The sequence below is a fragment of the Cyanistes caeruleus genome, chromosome 7 (genome assembly GCF_971803275.1).
Source record: "Cyanistes caeruleus chromosome 7, bCyaCae1.hap1.1, whole genome shotgun sequence".
Lineage (NCBI taxonomy): Eukaryota > Metazoa > Chordata > Aves > Passeriformes > Paridae > Cyanistes > Cyanistes caeruleus.
In genome coordinates this window covers 16,139,499-16,157,103 of record NC_141707.1, presented here as the reverse complement: position 1 = coordinate 16,157,103, position 17,605 = coordinate 16,139,499, and the positions used below count along the sequence as shown (strand labels likewise).

At 47.9% G+C, this 17,605-nt stretch overlaps 1 protein-coding gene across 7 annotated transcripts in view; it reads left to right on the top strand.

Annotated features, from left to right (window-relative positions):
• NRP2 (neuropilin 2) overlaps positions 1-17,605 on the top strand; it is an 89,058-nt gene that overhangs the window by 5,514 nt on the left and 65,939 nt on the right. For all 7 annotated transcript variants that reach the window (XM_086897500.1, XM_086897502.1, XM_086897501.1 and 4 more), the window contains exon 2: positions 6,385-6,562. In XM_086897500.1, coding sequence (XP_086753626.1) covers positions 6,385-6,562 — 178 coding nt within the window. The remainder of the gene's footprint in view (positions 1-6,384; positions 6,563-17,605) is intronic.

Sequence of the window (17,605 nt, the reverse complement as noted above, 5' to 3'; positions counted from 1 at the left end):
ATGGCAGTGTGTTTCCATGAGATTTCAAGCCCTTGGGAGCCTAACAGAGAGGCAGCATGATTTCTCAAAGTTCAAAATGCAGTTAATCTGCCTCCCTTGCAAGTGTAGGCACACACTCGCATGCTCTCTGGGACGATTCCTGGAGCAGCCAGGAGTCATAATTCCAGACCCACAGATTACATTTGCAGGCAAGCTGGGAGAATTGTGCATACACATATCTATAGAAAGACTAACACTATTAAGTTGGTTACCCTATTGGGATTGCATTTGCCTCTAAGATGACAAATAATAAAGTTAGTAAATTTGGGATAAACAGGATATAAAATCTCATCAAAAATATAGGAGAAGGGTTGGACAGGATGGGCATTTAAAGGTCAAGGTTGTCACTGGCTCAAGTGGTACAAAGTGATGTCAGCCCCTGGAAGGTGGATATCCAGAACCCCAGGGGTAGAAATCAGCTGAACTCCAGTGATTTCAAAGCAAATTTTCTGGATTTGCATGCAGGATTTGGCCCTCTCATTTTCCATGGTGAAGCCTGAGTAGGTCTATTTCAAGGTTTCTACTTAATTCTTTTGTGGATTAACATGGGGGAAAAAAAGTGCAGGTATCAGAAGTCTCCAAATCTCCTTCTATCTCTTCTTCCCTCCAACATTCCCTTCTTATTTAAAAATAATTTGAAATGATCTCTTTTTGCAAAGGCTCACAGCTAAAATGTTCCATTTGCTGAGCTTTCCGGTGTTCCCCTTTCACTGCTGTCCAGTGCTATAAAATGAATATATTGCATCCCTTCCCAGTTGCCTTAGGAAGCAGTCAAATGGCTGCATTCCTCAACTGATGGATTGGCGAGTTCCTTTCTTGCTTAAGCCCAGACAGTGTTTTATGAGCTTGTCTCATGACAGGCTTGAGACACTTTGAATTGAACAAAATCCTAGTTCAAATCACAAAAGCAGTCTTTAAATTCTACTTCCCTGTGTTTCTACTTTTAAATGAAATTTTAGTGAAACTGGTAAAAGTCCTCAATGAAATGTTCGGGGGACTCTCCGTGATTGTGTGAAATCTCAAGATGTGGATGTGGGTAGTGCTCCGGAATGAAATGTGCGTGTAAGAGCCTTGTATTGTTTGGGTGTGTTTGTCCATTAATTTGTTCAGGAAGCCTTTGAAGCTTTATCTTGCAATCCAAAGCAAACAGGCTTCTGCTAAAATGATCTATGCTACTGGGGATAAAACATCTAATCTTGTTAGCTTCCTCTGCACTGTCTCTCTCCTTACCCAGTGGTTAAACTGTATGATTTAAGTCCAAGGGTTCATATTTGTGTTCCTGCCTCCTGCAAAAGTTGTGCCGTGTGCTTTGGGCTGGGAGCCCCTGCCATGCCAGCTGTGTCCAGCCAGGGTCAGAGCTCAGGGAATGAGGCAGGATGAGCATTAATGGTAATGAATCCTTGGCAGAAGAGATCTGTTTGTCTCCTCCATACCAGGGTCTGGCAAAGTGCTTGGACATGCATGGCCCTTGAAAACCTGTGATCTTTGAAGAGCTGTGTGACTAACAGAACCGAAACATGGGTTTCTTTGCACAAGGGCTCAAACCAAGTTCAGCAGCTCTGAGAGAAGTGGTTCATGTATGCCAGCACCTGTATTTTGCTGTGCCACCAGAGGGTTGGAAGGGCTAATCTCCTCTGCCCAGCACTGAATCCTGGGACATGGAAATCTTCTGAAGTGGTTGAATGAGAGTGTGAAGTTGGGCTGGAGGGCCTCATGCCAGGAAGAGAAGTGACAAGGCTAGGCAGTGCATCTGCCTGCTGTGGAACGCCCACATCTCTCTCCCTTGTTCCTTTGCTGTCCTCAAAGGCTGCTCTTTTCAAGCAGCAGAGACAGTGATGCTGCTGCTGCTTCTAAGGCATCCACAACATCCTAATTTTTGTATGCAGCCCTGAATGATATCCCAAAAGTAAACTGAGCTCAGCAGATCAAAACACATGGTAGTTTTTTGCCGGACACTACAGGCTCTGAGAGGCTGTAGTATGTATGTTTGTTGTGAAATGGGCCTCTCTGGTGATGATTATTTCTGTTACAAGCAGAGTTGGCTTTAGTTTCTGTGTGGAAGGTCCAACAATAACAGTGAGCCCTGCTCTCCTGGGGTGAGGGAAATCCAGAGGGGTTTAATCGGCAGGAAATTCAAGTAGGAGAATGCCCTGCTCCCGGCCTAACGTTTCACCATGTGCCTGATGAGCTGCAGAGCTGAAAAACCCCAGGTGTGGGTGAAGGTTCCTGGGGCCTGGCTGTTATTTTTGAGTCCTCTGAGTGATGATTGGTTATTGTGGCCTGGGGGAGGCAGGAGGAGACTTTGTCAGCCTGGGTGTCTCCAGCAGGTCAGGGCAGAGAAAGGTGTCTGCCCCATGTAAAGGGTGAGGAGCTCAGCTGTTGATACTCATATCCATGGGAAACTTTGGAGCTGTGCACTGTACAATGCAGCATTTGCAGGATTTTGCACCTCAAGACCTTCTCCAAATCTTCTTTTCCCACCCCTGTGGCTTGGTTGTCATCCTCTGGTATAGTTCCCCTGTTGGGGTGGCCTTACATGGAGGAGGTTGCAGGGATAATTTATGTTATGGTGAGCCATAATGAAAAGGGGGGTCTGCAGATTTCCCAACCTGACCATAGTCTACTCCAACGCTGCCATGGAGTATTGACCTCCCTAGCCTCCCCTGAGGAGCCCTGCTGCTCTCCTGTGGCCTTGTTTTTGGCACAGAACTCCACTGGCCCCCCTACCGTGTGGACTGGCAGGGGCCCCAGCAGTTTGCTTTCAACGCCTGCATTTTGCTTACTGAGCAACGGGATGTCCCACGCACCTGGCAGACTTGGCTTGTACTTCAGAATTTAATTTTAATTTTATTAAGTGAATTCAGGGCTGGCAAAAGCTGCTGAAGCCCATTAGCTATGGAACACATCTTGCTTCCAATGCATACAGACTGAGCAGTAGCCATGCCACTAACCTTCCCTTTTTTTTTTCTTTTGCGTGGATGAATTGCATCAGTTTGTAAGAATCCATTTACATAGAAGCTTAAGCCTCTACTGTATACATAGCAGGCCATATTTTATACAGAAAGACATTGGTTGGCATGACTGCTGAGTCAAACCCTTTGCCCATCAGTGGGCTTGGTGATAGATTTTTTTGGTTCTCATTGCAGGTGTTCACCTGCTAGATACCTGTGAGTCAAAAGAGAAAAATCCCAGTGGAACAATTACAGAGATATTAAAGTAATTTTGCCTCTTCAGATAACTCTAAGAAGCCTCAAGTTCCTGGTGTGCTATTGCCCACCATGTGGGCAAGGCAGCACTACTGAAGTAGCTCCCTTCATTTCTGTGGACCTTCTTGGGCAGGAATGAATGAAGGGACAAAATGTGTTTCTCTGAGAGACACAGATAAGCATTCCTGCAGGTGGGAGACTTTCACTGCTCCAGGAAGATGGTGACATTTTCCTGGTGATAGAACACCTGAGGGATGGGGCTGGTGCTCTTGTTTACTCAGGGGGTTCACCTGCTTGTCCTGTTTTGCTGGAGAGACCTCAGCTGCACAGAGCTGGGCTCCAGCCCCTCTCACTCTGGCTGTCCTCGCTGGCACCAACAGTCTAATCTGGGCACCAAGCTGACCTGAAATTAGGCTCAAACCTATGGGTTTTCCTCACCTCAGTCCCACTGAACTGCGATGGCCTTGCAGGGAGAAGTTTCAAGGTCGGGGTAGAACTGTGTTTCTGCTCCTGAGTTCATTTGTTTGGGAAGAGCTGGAGCAAGCTGGAGGCTGACACCTCTGCTGACATGACAGTTCCCCTCCAACTGGCTGAGTTGCAAGGGCTCACAGGGTGTTCACGGTATCCAGCATGAGTAAGGGGCTAGCAGCTTCTGAGTGGTGGGTGATGTTGGTGGTATCAGCCTAGCGGGTAGCATGTGTGTGAAAGCTGGAGAGACGGGGAGGGAATCACGAGGTGTGGAAGGATTGACTGTATTTTCATTGTTTTGAGACTTTGCCCTTTCCAAGAAAAATAATCTGCAGCTTGAATATTTTTCTTTGCTGGAGGGGGTGGACATGTGTGCAAACGAGGTGTGAATTTTTATGAGAAGGTGTGAAAGTGCGTACATGAGTGAAGTGTGAATTACACGTCTATTTGTACATTGATGTCAACAAGTCCGTGAATTTCTTCTTTTCACGTGAATGTCTCTTTCTCTCCCTCCCTCCAAACCCACATAAACACATGTGTGGGCAAATATGCCTTCCTGAGAGAAGATATTTGTGCAGGAATGTAGGTTTGTAAATGTTTGTGTGTTGAGCAATCTCTCCTGTGGAACAAAACCAGATGTTTTTTGGTATTCTCAGCTCTTCATGGCAGTGCTGCATTTTTTCCTCTCGTATTTTTCAGGATACTTACAGGATTATTTTAAGAAAAAGGGAAGGCTGCAAATCTGCCTTTGGGTGTGTGCGAAGAAAGTTATTTTGAAGAATGAATGTGTTAGAGGGCATGAAAAACACGGGGGAAACTGAGTGTTTTTCACAGCAAAGGAAGCCTTGCTGGCCCATGGAGGGCCCTCCTGTTGCCCTTGTTTTTGTACAGGACACGTGCATTTTCTGCAGGCAGCGTGCAGGCAGCAGGTTGTTTATTTAAAGTGTTTTTTTCCCAGGAAGCATTACTGCTGAGGGGTCCTGCCTGACTCCTGCTGCTCGCCTTGGCCCTGGCAAGAGGCAGTTTGAGCACAGACTGGGGTGTCCCTACTGGGAGCTGGTGGACTTGGGACAGCCTGGCAGGGGATGCCCCTGGGACCTGGCAAACCCTATGGCAAAGGAACAGAGCCAGATCCACAGCATGGGGCTGAGGCCACACAATTGGCACTGCTTTGCTTCTCCTGGGTGGTCCTGGGGCTTTGCAGTGAGTGCTGCTGCAGAGGGAGAGGAACATCCCTCAGGACCAAGGCAGCAGGAAACACTGGAACACTCCTTTCGCTCATGGAGCTGCTGGGATGTGTGGTTACCCCCCCGTATCAAGGGTGATGCTTCTCTGTGCCTTGGCTCCCTGGAGAGTGTGGGATGTGTCGCAGCCCCCGTCTCAGGATGTGCACATGTGGGCCTTGGGAAAACCCACTGGCATCCTCCTGCATGCCCAGGGTCCTCCAGCATTGTGGGGATAACCTGACAGTGGGGACATCCCATGAGGGTTTGCATCCCACACCGTACCCCATTCTTGTTTCAGGGAGAGGACTTTGCACAATGTGGGACCAGGGTCACCCCATATGTCTGCCAGCCTGCCCTATGGAAGGACTTAGGGTTTTGTTGGGTTTTGCCCATTTTGGTGGGTTTTGGGTGTTTTGCTGGGTATGCAGAGGCAATGGTGTCTTCTGAGGGCAGCTGTTGCAGCCTGTGGGCCTGGGTGCTGATACAAGGGGGTGGCAGGACACACAATGGGGGCTCCATGGAGAAAAGACTTGGAGATTTGTAGTGCATTATCAAGTGACCCCGTGATGCAGATTTTCCTCGCAGCAAGTAATGCAATAATAAATTTGATTTGTAGCATTCATGCGATTAAATGTTTTTTTGATTATGAAATCACCCTCTAGGGCCTGTTCTAGCCCAAAGCTGAGAGAGCTTCCTCTGTTTACCATGCAGCCACTGCCAGCCATTTGTGGGCTAGTCCCACAAAACCACCACTGCTGATTATCTGTGTCTGCAGCTCCAGTGGATGGGTTAGCTCACAGGTCTGCTGAGATGAGTTTGCTGGGGCAGGCAGGCTGGGGAGGGAGAGCACAGCAAAAACAGAGGGGTTTTCATGGGGCTGCAGGCTGGGGCCAGGAGGGGCGGGTGCTGTCTTTAGCTCTGCCACACAGTGTGGGTGGGCCTGGGTTCACCAGCATCCCTGACATGCCTCAGTTTCCTTCCCTGGAAGCAGAACAGCTTTCTGCCCTCCTGCAGATGGATTGAATTTGTAGTGTCCAAGTTTTGGTGTCTCCTGAGACAGCTGTGGGAGACTGACACAGAGCAGCTTGCAAAGGAGGCAAGAGAAGGGATAAAATGAGGCAGCTCCAGATGATCTGATATCAATCTGTCTCTTACTTTATGGCTCTGTAATTGCCTTGGCAAGAGCATTCATTTCTCTTTTCTGGTCTGTGTGAAATGTGGTATGTAAGTGTGGCAGGAGGTGGAGGGGAGAGGAGTATGTTTGTTCTGCAGAATAATTCTCCTTGCCCAGAGATTAATATCAATATTGGAGTGCCGAAGGGATGTCAATGGCCTGGAGAATGGTCTTTATCAGACCACCCCTATCCAGGCCCAGGGAGACCTGCTGTGCACACCTGATGCCCAGAACGTGTTTCAATGCCTTGTTCACTTCTGTGTCTCTGCAGCTCAGCCATGCGGGGGTCGCCTGAACTCCAAGGATGCCGGGTACATCACCTCACCAGGCTACCCCAACGACTACCCCTCCCACCAGAACTGTGAATGGGTCATCTACGCCCCTGAATCCAACCAGAAGATTATCCTCAACTTCAACCCCCACTTTGAAATCGAAAAACATGACTGCAAGTAAGAGCCTTCCTCCTTCTCTCTAGTACATAGTTACCTCCTCTTCCTGCTTTTGCCTAGTGTTATGGGTCTGGTGCTTCCTTGCACTTGAAATTAAGCACCACCCTGAGCCCCCATAGAGCTGCATCTCCTTGCCTTTAAGGAGCAAGAGTTGCCTGTGAGGTTGTGAGATGCTGCTTTGGACACATGGGATGAGCCTACTCTGCAATGAACCTGTAGTTCTTGGTCTGACACCACCTGTGAAAGCAAGACCAAACTGGCTTTCAGCCTGAGCTTGACTTTGGTTAAAAGGCCACTTGTTTTTCTGTGTCACGGTAGCCTCCCTGTTCTTTCAAACCATGCTGGGAGAGCAGAGCAATTTCCTGGTGTGTAACTAGGCAGAGTCATGGCTGAGAGCCCTGCAGACACAGGTGTGGGCCATGTGAGGCTGGAGGTGTGGTGGTCTGAGCTGTTTGGGCTGAATCTGACTTCCATAGTAGTTTTTCTGCTATGTTTGGTAAACTGGGGGGGAGGGTGGTTTTGTTTGTTTTTTCCCCTTCTAAGAAAGGGCCCAGAAACTAGATGTCTGGGAAAAACAATTAACAACTAGTAAAGAATAATTAATGGCATCAAAGGGCACCATAAAAGGCTGAGTTAATAACATGGTCTCAGCAGACATATAAACCTGTGGATTTAATCTGGAATCCACAGCCAGCTACAAGGATGCCTGAGTGTGAAGGAGCTTGGGGTCTCCTAAAACAGGCCTGACATAGCAGTCCTGCTAGATACGCTGGTCCTGTTGATTAAAAGGGGGTTGCATATGGAGAGGGAAATTCTGTTTGTAAAAAAGGACAAAGGAACAGGGGAAGCATTTATGGGGCTGCAGAATCAGTCCTGTGGAGAACAAAGAATTCAGCATGGGTTTGATGATGTACTGAAGGTTATGAAGTGCAGAGCTGGATCCTCAGCTATCATAAATCAGCATAGCTCCTCTAACTCTAATGAAGGTGTGCTGATTGATGTCATTGGGGATCTTGTCACCCCCTACAGATAAATCCTGGGCTAATAAGGCTTTGAACACCATGAACTCTCCCTGAAGTCACTGTGTGTGCAAGGTGTTTAGCAGGATCAGGCCTGTGTATAAAAAAGCGAGAAGGTACAGAAAGGCTTAATGTGGGCATAGATGAACACAAGGACTTGCAGCAGATGGAGAAGTTGCTATCAGATTTTATTGGTGCTTGCATAGGTTGAACTGCACAGCCTCCTCATAGCTGATGCAGTTCTCCCAAATTCACAGTAATAAAAATTGTATAGGCCCATATTTGCAGTCTGAGGAGTATGCCATATGTGTTGGTCAGGACAGTGTTGTGTGCAGGGCAGGGATCAAACTGGGCAGGAGGGACTCCAGCTTTTGCCTCTTCAGTGTGTCAGGCAAGTTGGTCAGAGAGCTGGAAATCTCCATGGGCACCAGGCTCCACCCATAGGAAGACGTCAGTTTTAGCTCTGAGCATCTTGTGCAACTTCTGCTGTGTTTTACTGCCTGTGAGATAGCGTTGTCTGGTCCCAAACTGCAGGTGATGTGTGCAGCAGGACTGCCTGAGCACTGGGGGTGTTGGTTACCCCTTTGCTGCTTTCTGCTTTACTGTGGCAATCTTCTGAGTGGCTGCTGTGTGGTCTCATTATTTCTTTTTCTGTGTGTAGGTGCACAAGGGAACCTTTACTAAAGTGAAATACGATTTATCCACTGTGCACTTGAGCTTCTGCTGGCCACAGCTGTGAGCTGAGAGGCAAGCTGACTTAGGGTGCCTGCTCCCTCAAGCCAGCACTGAATAGGAGTGGATTTGAAAGAGCTTCATGGACAGTGCTTGACAGGAAGTGTAACAGAGCAGTGGAAACAGTGCATGATAAACATGGCCTGAAAGAAATGGATAGGACTGAGATTTTTTTAAGTGACCGACCAGAAGGAGGCAAATATGAATACTGTGTAAAGCTTGAGCATTAATACTTACATTACAATTCATTAATAATAGGTGACTGACTGGTGATAAATCTCATCTGAGTATCAGAGGGGTTTTTATGAAGAAACCAAGACCTCATTGCAGCTGCAGGTGTGAACTTTAACAGGAACAGGGAATCAGCATCAAAGACACAGTCTCAGGGCAGAGCTCTCCTTCTGACATCTCATCATTAATAAAGAGCACATTCACATCAAGGTGACAAGCAGATGGACCTATGGAGCTTGATCTTTGGGCAGACAAGGTCCCTGCTCTGCTGCTGCTACCTGGCAGCTATTGGAGCAGCAGTGGGGCCAGTTTCCAGCTGCCAGAGGGAAACACCATAACCCCTTCCTCTGTTGCTTCTTTCAACATTTCATTTTACCTTATTAGGCTAAAGTTTCTCCCTCATAAAGCATAACATTTACATTCCTAAAACCCATTCGAAAGCCTACAAAAATTCCTCCAAAAGTCTTTTTACTTTTACTCTGTTCCTTCTGGCCTTCCTTGTATCTGCTTCAGATTTCCCTTTGGGACAGGAGGCATTTCCTCCTGTGTTTTCTATGGTGCCTGGCACCCTGGGGACCTCTGAAGAAAGGTCAGGGATTTCCCCATGGCCAGCAGCTGGCCGGAAGGGGCCTACGAACTTGGTGTTGCCTTGATGCCAGAGAAAGAGCTGGCTGCAGAGAACAGCTTTGGCAGCCTGGAGGGTGGAAGCATCAGCCAGGGATGGATGCCCAAGGTGGCAGCCAGAGGTGGCTGCTCAGTGCTGCTTGTTGCTATTGTTTTCTGGTGGCACATCTGGGCTTTTATTTTTCAGCTGTGTCCAGCTGCATTAAGAAGTAACTGCACTCTATCACCACCACCATGAAAGGAGTAATTTGGTGTAGTCAAAGCCCCAGAACATCTCTCTCTGAGTGCTGTAAATGTGCTCTGAGGAAGTGTCTTGCTTTGGCAGCATGCTAGGTTAAGATAATTGGCCTCCTCCTGCTGTTGTGACTGTTGTGCACCAGCAGGGATCCCTGTGGCAGGGAGGGTGGGCATGCTGTGACAGGGAGGGAGTATGGGGCTCCCGGCCATTGTTGGTGCTGTCCTGCAGCTGTGGGGCCACAGCAGTAATGACAGAGCCAAAAGGGAAGTTTGATGCTCTGATAAAAGATCTGCCGAAGTATTTGGAAATGATCATCCTAGTGCCTGGCTGCTTGTTCCCCTCTGTGCTGTGAGTGCAGCTGTAGCTCAGGTACTGCACCCCACGGCACTGGAATCTGTTCAATGAACAGGGAAGTGGCATCCAGTAGAAAACAGCAGGCTGCTGCTGTGGTGAAATGTTTCCACTCCTGGGTTGCTGGGCAGTCTTGTGTCTTGTGCATGCTGGGGTTTATTTGGAATCCCAGGAGTGACCTGAACCATTTGCAATAGGTGGGCAACAGAGACAGCTGTCCCCTGGCTTTTGCAGTCATGTAGCTGAGCTGTCCACTCCTTAATTGCCATTTTGCTGTTCTGTCTGCACTGCTTGCTTGGAAAATCCAAGTCCAAAACCTCAGCTATGTGTGAGTCACTGCATTTATGACCAACTACCTTTTCCGTTTGTCCCCCCCTTCCTGCTGCTGGTCTTCTCTTTCGACCACTAAAAGCTCCCTCCTGCATTTGGCTGCTGACTCTGCCCCCCCAGCCACACTCAGCTGATCCTACCAGAGGGTTAGGCTGGGGGTCCACGTGCAGCAGAGGCACAGTCCCTCCAGGCTGCAGTGGACATGCTCCTGCTTCCTCTGCCAGCAGACGACCTTCCAGCTGAGTCATAACATCTGCTCCAGAGGAGCAGTATTATTAAAAAGCCTGACTGGTAGTCAGGCCATGTCCAGTGGATTTTTCTGCAGCCATTTCCAGCACAAGCTGGAACTGGTTTGCAGTCGGTGGGATCCCTGCCTGGGAAGGAGTTGGGGGACCGCTGCCGTGGCTCGCAGCCCCCTCTGGTGGCACATGCCAAATGCTGGCGAAGGTTTCTGGAGACAGAGGCCAGGGACTCCCAAAATAGGCTGGAGATGACAAACTGGAAATGGGCTGCAGTCAGGCTCTTCCTTCTGACTTTGGGTCCCACTGTCAAGCCCAGAAGATTTCAAGAAACAGGAACCAGGGCCACTATCATGAGGAAGTTTATGCAGTGGTCAGTGTAACCTCCTAAATTCCATAATGGTGCCAAAAGAGTTGAATCAAGCACAGCATCCTGATGCGTGCTGGATACAGGGCAGGCATGGCAGGAGGAGACATGTCTGCTCCCAGCCTGAAGAGCAGAGGGAACCAAGATTAGGCCGGGGAGATAGCACGCTCCTAGCGCCCATCCCGCAGAGCACTGCTGGCCAGGGGACACCGGCAGCAACAGGCTGGTGTTCCCATGCCACAGCACAAAGGGTGACACATGCAGCTTGGACAGACAGTGCAGCATGGCCATCTCCTGAGTGTCCAAACAGCTGGGCACTGGGACAAAACAGCTCTGCATTCTTCCTAGAGAGCCACAGAGACACTGGCTCAGTTTCCTTTGAGCTGAGGTGGCAAGGAGAGCTGCATCCAAACCCAGTACCCACAGCCAGCCAGGCAGCTGGGGGCTGCAGCATTCAGCCTGCCTCTCTTGCCATCTTCTTCAAACAAGAGCACAAAATTGTGAGAAGCCATCCTTCCATCAGTGAAGGTTAAGAGTAGACAAGGCAGCAATCATGGACAGCTAATTAGTAAATGCTTTGAAAAGTCTGCATAATTAGCTTATTAGTAAACATTTTAGAAACAATGCAGTTCATCTTGTGATTGGCAAAATGCTTAGAAAATAAATACATTTGGAGCACTAGAGAATGCCAGGAGTTGGAGGGGTTCTTTGATAGGATGAGAGGGAAAGTGGCTGCATCTCCTGAGGCACTGGGGGAGTCAAGCTTTAACTTTGCAGTGAGAGGAAGTCAAAGATGAGATGTTAAGGAAGGCATTTGCTTGCTCATACGGTTGTGGCATGGGTAGCCAGAAGCAACATTTCTAACGTACAGGAAATAATTCAGTCTGGGTAACATGACACTGCAGCTCAACTTGTCTTCAACTGAGCTTCCACTGTTTTTTAACTCCATCCAGCATCCGCTGTATGGTTCATAATTCCCGTCGAGCCCAGGTCATTTTCCGAAATGGAACATCAGTGAATGAGTTAGCTGTGAAGGTGAGACCAGCCACATGAGTTAACAGCTCCAGGTTGTTCACATCCCTCCTCTCTGCCTCCCATCTCTGCTTGCTCTGTGCTGTGCTTCTCTATGCCCCAGAGCCTTTCCCTGGAGGGACAGGCCCAGTCCAGGCTCTGCAGAAGGTGGTGGCCCCAAATACACTCTCAGGGGGTCTCCTATGACCCACCAGCTCACTAACATCCGGTGCATAGGAGTCAGATCTCATTTTGCACCTTGTTTCCTGTTGGCACGATGACAAATTGAGGGCCAGCTGGTGACACTGGGAACAATAGGATTAGAGACAGAGACCTCTCCCCCTCCTTCCTGCGGTTGAGGAGGAAGCTGGTGGTGGTGGTGGTGGCGTAGTCACTTCTTAGTCAGCCTCTCTGTCCAGCAAGGCAAGGAACATGACCCCAAAGCAGCTGGAGAGGGAGCAGGCACACGGCTGGCTGTGGTGACTCCTGATTAAGTGGGTTCAGAATTCAGCTAAAAGTGTTAGAAACATGTGCCTTTTTTGAGCAAGCACTGTAAGCTACATTCCAGCTCTAAATCCCTTGCATCTTTGCAGACCCTGCTCAGTGCAGATGCTGTAGGATAGGAGTGGAGCAATCCCACTGGAATGCCTGATAACCACAGTGTTGAGGTGCTCCTGTTTTCAGCAGAGCCTGAGGCCCTTGACTCTTTGCAACAGTGCTCCAGCCCACGATGTGACACCAGATGACACCCATCTCAAACCCCAAACTGGTCTCAGGACCCTAAATAACTGTCTGTGGGACTATGAGTCTTAGTCATATTTTTTGTGTTGTCCAGTGGGCTTAGCAATGCTCTTCTACATCATGGGTTTGTTGTCTGGATGCAGGAATTAGGTTTAGTGAATGAAAGGGAAGGGTGCTAGAATGATGATATAAACAATTATCCTATTTTTTTCCTAAGGACTAGATGCAAAGCCCAGTAAAAGAAATGCAAGCTTTTACCTTGATTTATATAGGAGCTAGTTTAGTCTTTTAATGAGCAACTGTTTGACTTAGCTACTTGCAGCCTTTTTAATGGATATAATCCCTATTGTCAGGCTGTAACAGGGGACTGGCAGACTCCCCAGCAAATTTAATTTCTGGGAGTTGTGAGATTTGGGCTCTTCCCCTTCCCTGCTATTGATTTAGTGTTCCTGCCTTGGTGAATCACTCAAAATTCCCTGTGTTACAAAGAAAAGAATCTCTGGACATCTGCAGGCATAAAACACAATCTAGATAGCAACAGTGCAAAGCACACTCCTTTGCAAAGGTTGCTGAGCAGCAGCATCACACAGGAGTAGGTCAGAGTGCAGCAGAAGACGACCAGTTCATTCTCAGTCTTTTCTGGCTGGGTGAGAATTCTGCAATTAAATATGAATGCAAAATAAAAAGAACAGACTGCAAAGAGCAGACTGAAAACAGAAGAAATCTGTGGTTGCTTTTGGCCAGAACTCGGCATAGAACATATTTGAAGGAATTGGAGGAGGTTAGGTTTTAGTCTGAGGCAAGTTCTCTGTTTCCTTTAAGTCGAGCGGCTACACACCACCGTTGAATGGCAACGTAATAACATGTTGCAAACCACAGTCTGGTGATCCTGGAATTCCTTATAAGTTAATAGCAGTCATGGTCCACTAATCACAGCTAGGATGTTTTAAGCAACTGTCTTTGATATATCAGTTCAAGCCCACCATTGAAAGCCTTCCTTATGCTGGCTTAGTGAGCAGATCAGTAGATGATGAGTAAGAGTGAATAACCTAGGGTTTTTCTGTTTGTTTCTCACCCCACCCCGCTGCTAATCCCAAGGAATTCGAGATCTACATCCAGTCTTAGTGAGCAGTCACAGTACGGTAGTATGGTGTGGTTTTAAAGTAACACTGGGTCAGACATGGAGATACTATTGTTTAATGAATTTCTAGAAGCAGAGCCTGAAGCAGCGGGGTCTGACAGCAGAAATCCTCTGCCAAAGACTTCGTTCTGCTACAAATGGCACAGAAACTAGGAGGGTGGCTGCTCGTGTTATGTGACTGCCCCCACCTTCTTGCAGCAGTAGAGAAGACACGGTGTGAGGAATCTCTAGAGGTGGAGTTCTGCTTTCCTGAGCCAGGCAGTACGCATCCACTGGTGGTGGGAGAGCCCCTGTTCTCAGCCCCGTGCCTGCCGAGGCCATGCTGCATGCAGGGTGTTTGCATGGGAAGTGCTCCACGTGTTAGAAACCTCCAGGGAAACCTCAGAGCTGGGGTTGTTGATGGATGTCCAACAAGGAGAAGTACTCCCCCTCCCTGCTCCACCGGCAGCACGAGAGTTTGAGGCATGTGCTCAGCTTCCTTCCTCTTCTGTGAGTGTCGGTATGAGGTTTCATTTACATTGTTATTTTGCAGCGAGAAGGAAAGTGTAATGATTGTCTCTTCAGTAATACCGATGTTTGGCTGTTAATCATGGGTGGGGGAACAAGGTCTGGGATCTCCATCAGCAAGGGGGACTGACTCACCATTGATCTATGTTCACTGCATCTCACCGAAGTTTTTTGACCCATCTGATTTCTTAGTTTTTCTTTTGTGGAAACCCTCTGATTTTTCTGCCATTCAGGAGCAAAACATCTCTCTGTCTTTAAATATGGCATATGGGGATTTCTTCAGATGTCCAACAACTCAATTGAAGGAGACCTCAGGAGACCTCTCCCCTTCCCTGTCCCCCTTCTCAGCCTGTCTTTTCATCTGCAATCTGGAGATGTAAGGGCTATAGTAATGGAGTGTCAGAGGAAGTAATTGATTCATCACACGCCGAGAGAGGAGTCTGTTGCCTTCGGTGTCAATGGAGCTGAACCACAGCCTGGAAGGGTGAGGGAGGCTTGTAAACACTCCATGGCTGAGCTGGCAGGACAAAGCAGACACAGTGCCACGGCTGAAGGCGTGGCGGGAGGGTGACACAAAGGGTTGCTTGAAAGAAAATCTTTCCGAACAAAGCAGTGACAGGGTCTTTGCTTGTGGGAGAATCAGGGACAATCCCATCCCCCTGCTCCCAGAACACATTGAGGAGAAAAGCTACCTACCAGCCTCATGCAGCATCCCATTCCCTTGTCTCTGTCTCCCTCTTCTATCTTGGTGTGGCTGCCTCTCTGACCTGCTGTCCTGGGCTGGGCTGAGCTCACCTCAGGGGTACCAACCAGACCCTGCCAGCAGCTAATTCCTCCCACACCCCCGGATAGTCACTGCTGTCACAGAGAACCGTGTGGGAGTGCACAGCAAGGTGTGGCACGTGTGTGGCACAGCACTCGCCCTCCCTCAGGCATTGACTGTGCTCAGACTTGGCTTGGTTCAGGTGGCTATTGAGCTGTGGGTGCCCATCTTTTGAGGAGAGAAGGGCGTAGGAGATGCTGTGCTATGCAGTAAGCAGGGAGGGATCAGGCAGGTTTGGTGCACTGTTTGCCCCAGAAACACTTCTTACTACAAGCTGGCACAGCCAAACTGTGGGAATGCCCAAAGAGTGGAGGCTGCAGGCCAGTCTTGGCAGCAAAGCTTTACTCACTTGTGCATCAGCTAGGGCAGCATCTGGGCTGTGAACAGGCTGTGTCTGAGAAAATGTGAGGTCAGAAAGTCGTCCTATGGTGGGCCAGTCCCAGGGTGACCATTCATCATTAATGAGGGATGTAGACAGCCAGGAGGGTGAGGGTAGGCTGGTCAGGGCTCTGTTCTTACAACCTCCTTTATACAATTGGTGCTTAACGAGGTGTTTATTTCAGTTTCGTGCTGAAAAAAAGCCAGTGCAAATGAGAGATTGTGGAAAGCCCAGCTACCAAGCTCTGATCCCCATCTGATCCCAGTTTTTAGACTTTCCTTTTGCTTTTCACTGCGTGTTATGTCTAAGGCCATGACTGATACTGCACCAGCCAGCAAGGTGTGATGGGACATCACTCCCTCCTCTGGGAATAAGGCTGGCACAGCAGGCCATGTGAGTATTCCCTAATCCTCACCAGCACCCTAGAGCTTGGATAGCCTGATCTAAGCTCATCTCCATCTATTGCCTGGGCTGTCAGGCACTGGATCCCATCAGAAAAGGGAAATCTGTTGCCCCACTGCAAAGAGATCAAAGTGAGCATTTGCCCTTGCCTTCTGCCTGCTCTGCTGCTTTTCGGCAGTAAATTTTCTTTTTGTGGTTGTTATGTTTTATTATATTTATTTTTTTTCTTTCTGTTAGTGATCAAGTGCCTGTGAGTGGTGACAGTAAAATGACATAGAAACCAAAGTCTAATTTTTTCCACAGATGGATTGTAGCAGAAGGAGAAAAGTGCAAATGCATTTTCTCAAGTGTCCTGCGTTTTGGGGTATGAAAGGGTTGTGAGTTGCTTCAGTTCCCTCAGAGCAGCAACAGAAGGCAGAATGCCATGGAAAAGGGGGCTTATTCTGATCATGCTTTATATATTTTATTCCTGATTTCACCATGATTCTCCCCCCACCAATGAACACCAAAGACATCTTGCAACAAAAGACCCCCGTAGCTAAAAATAGAAGAGTGAAGAATTTATAGAGATGGTTTTGGAGACAGAAATAAAATTAAACAGGCATGTGTAACTCCTGAACAACAGCCTGCATAAAACCCCCGAAGTGCACATTAGCACATCTCTTTTCTTATATAGCGGTTGGTTTTCCAGACATGCCCCAGATGAGAGCACTTCTCCACTCCAGCGCGCCTTTCCGCAGCGATCTGGCAAACACAGCTTGAGGGAAGCAGCCTGGGGATGGATGAACGGCAGAGCCCTTGCTCTCCTGTCTCAGGGGAGGGCAGCAGCATGCTAGGAGCTGAAATTCCCTCCTGAAGCAGAACTTGCCTCAGGAGCATTTTGCAGTTATGTTTTATTCCTCCCTTTGCACAAAGTATTTTGGCTACCTTTTTCCCTCCCCCCACCCCCACATAAGTTAGCAGTAACTGCTGAAAGCCTTTCCCATCAACAGTGCTTGTAAGGGGGTGAAAACAACAATCCAGAGTAGAAATAGAAGCTCTTTATAGTTTCCAACTTTTGTCTTCAAGGCATTTTTGAAGAAGTTTTCAAATCTAATAGAGTTGTTTTTTCTCATTCTCTATTTTTCTTTTTTTTGTTGTTTTTTTGTTTTTTTTCTTTACCTGTATAACTGGATTTTTTTCATTTCTCAGAAATTCTGGTCAGATTTTTTGAGGAGATAAGAAAATAATCCAAAGCACAGCAGAATGATTACAAACCCCCAGAATACTGTGATTACACAAGACGTAATTGGAGACAACAAATTCAAAACTAACTTCCCAGAAATCCTAAGCAGTTTTGCCTGTGCCATCACCCCCCACTCCCCCCACATCAGCCTAGCTCTCCCTCTGCTGCCATTGGATTTTTGCCATTTTAGTCACTGAAATCCAGTGAAATCCCTTCAGATTCAGAGCAATTATAGCACATTTCTCTCTGTTGTTGCCAGAGTCAGTTATTTCCATAAGGGCAAAACAAGGGCAAGCTCTGTGAGCATCTTTTGCCTCAGCATAGGCAAAAACGGCCCCAAAAGGTTGAGACTGAGATCAGATTCATCTCTGCATTGTTCAGACACTCAAAGCCTAGATCTAGTCAGTAAGAGTGATTTAAAGTACTTCTGTTGTCAGTGCAGAAGAACAATTAATCCCATCCCAAGCTGCGTGTGAGAAATCTGCTTTCACTGAGAGCAGAGGACATTTAGTTGGCTAAACCTAGATGTGGTACAGGCTTTTTAGTTCTGTGCACAAATCCACATCAGGGCCTGTGTCTATGAGGACTGATTCTCTTCTCACACCAGGATAAATTAGGAGTGATTACCCTTAAAATGATGAGTTACACATGTGTAAAACCAGTTCAAGTCAAAGGAGAATCCA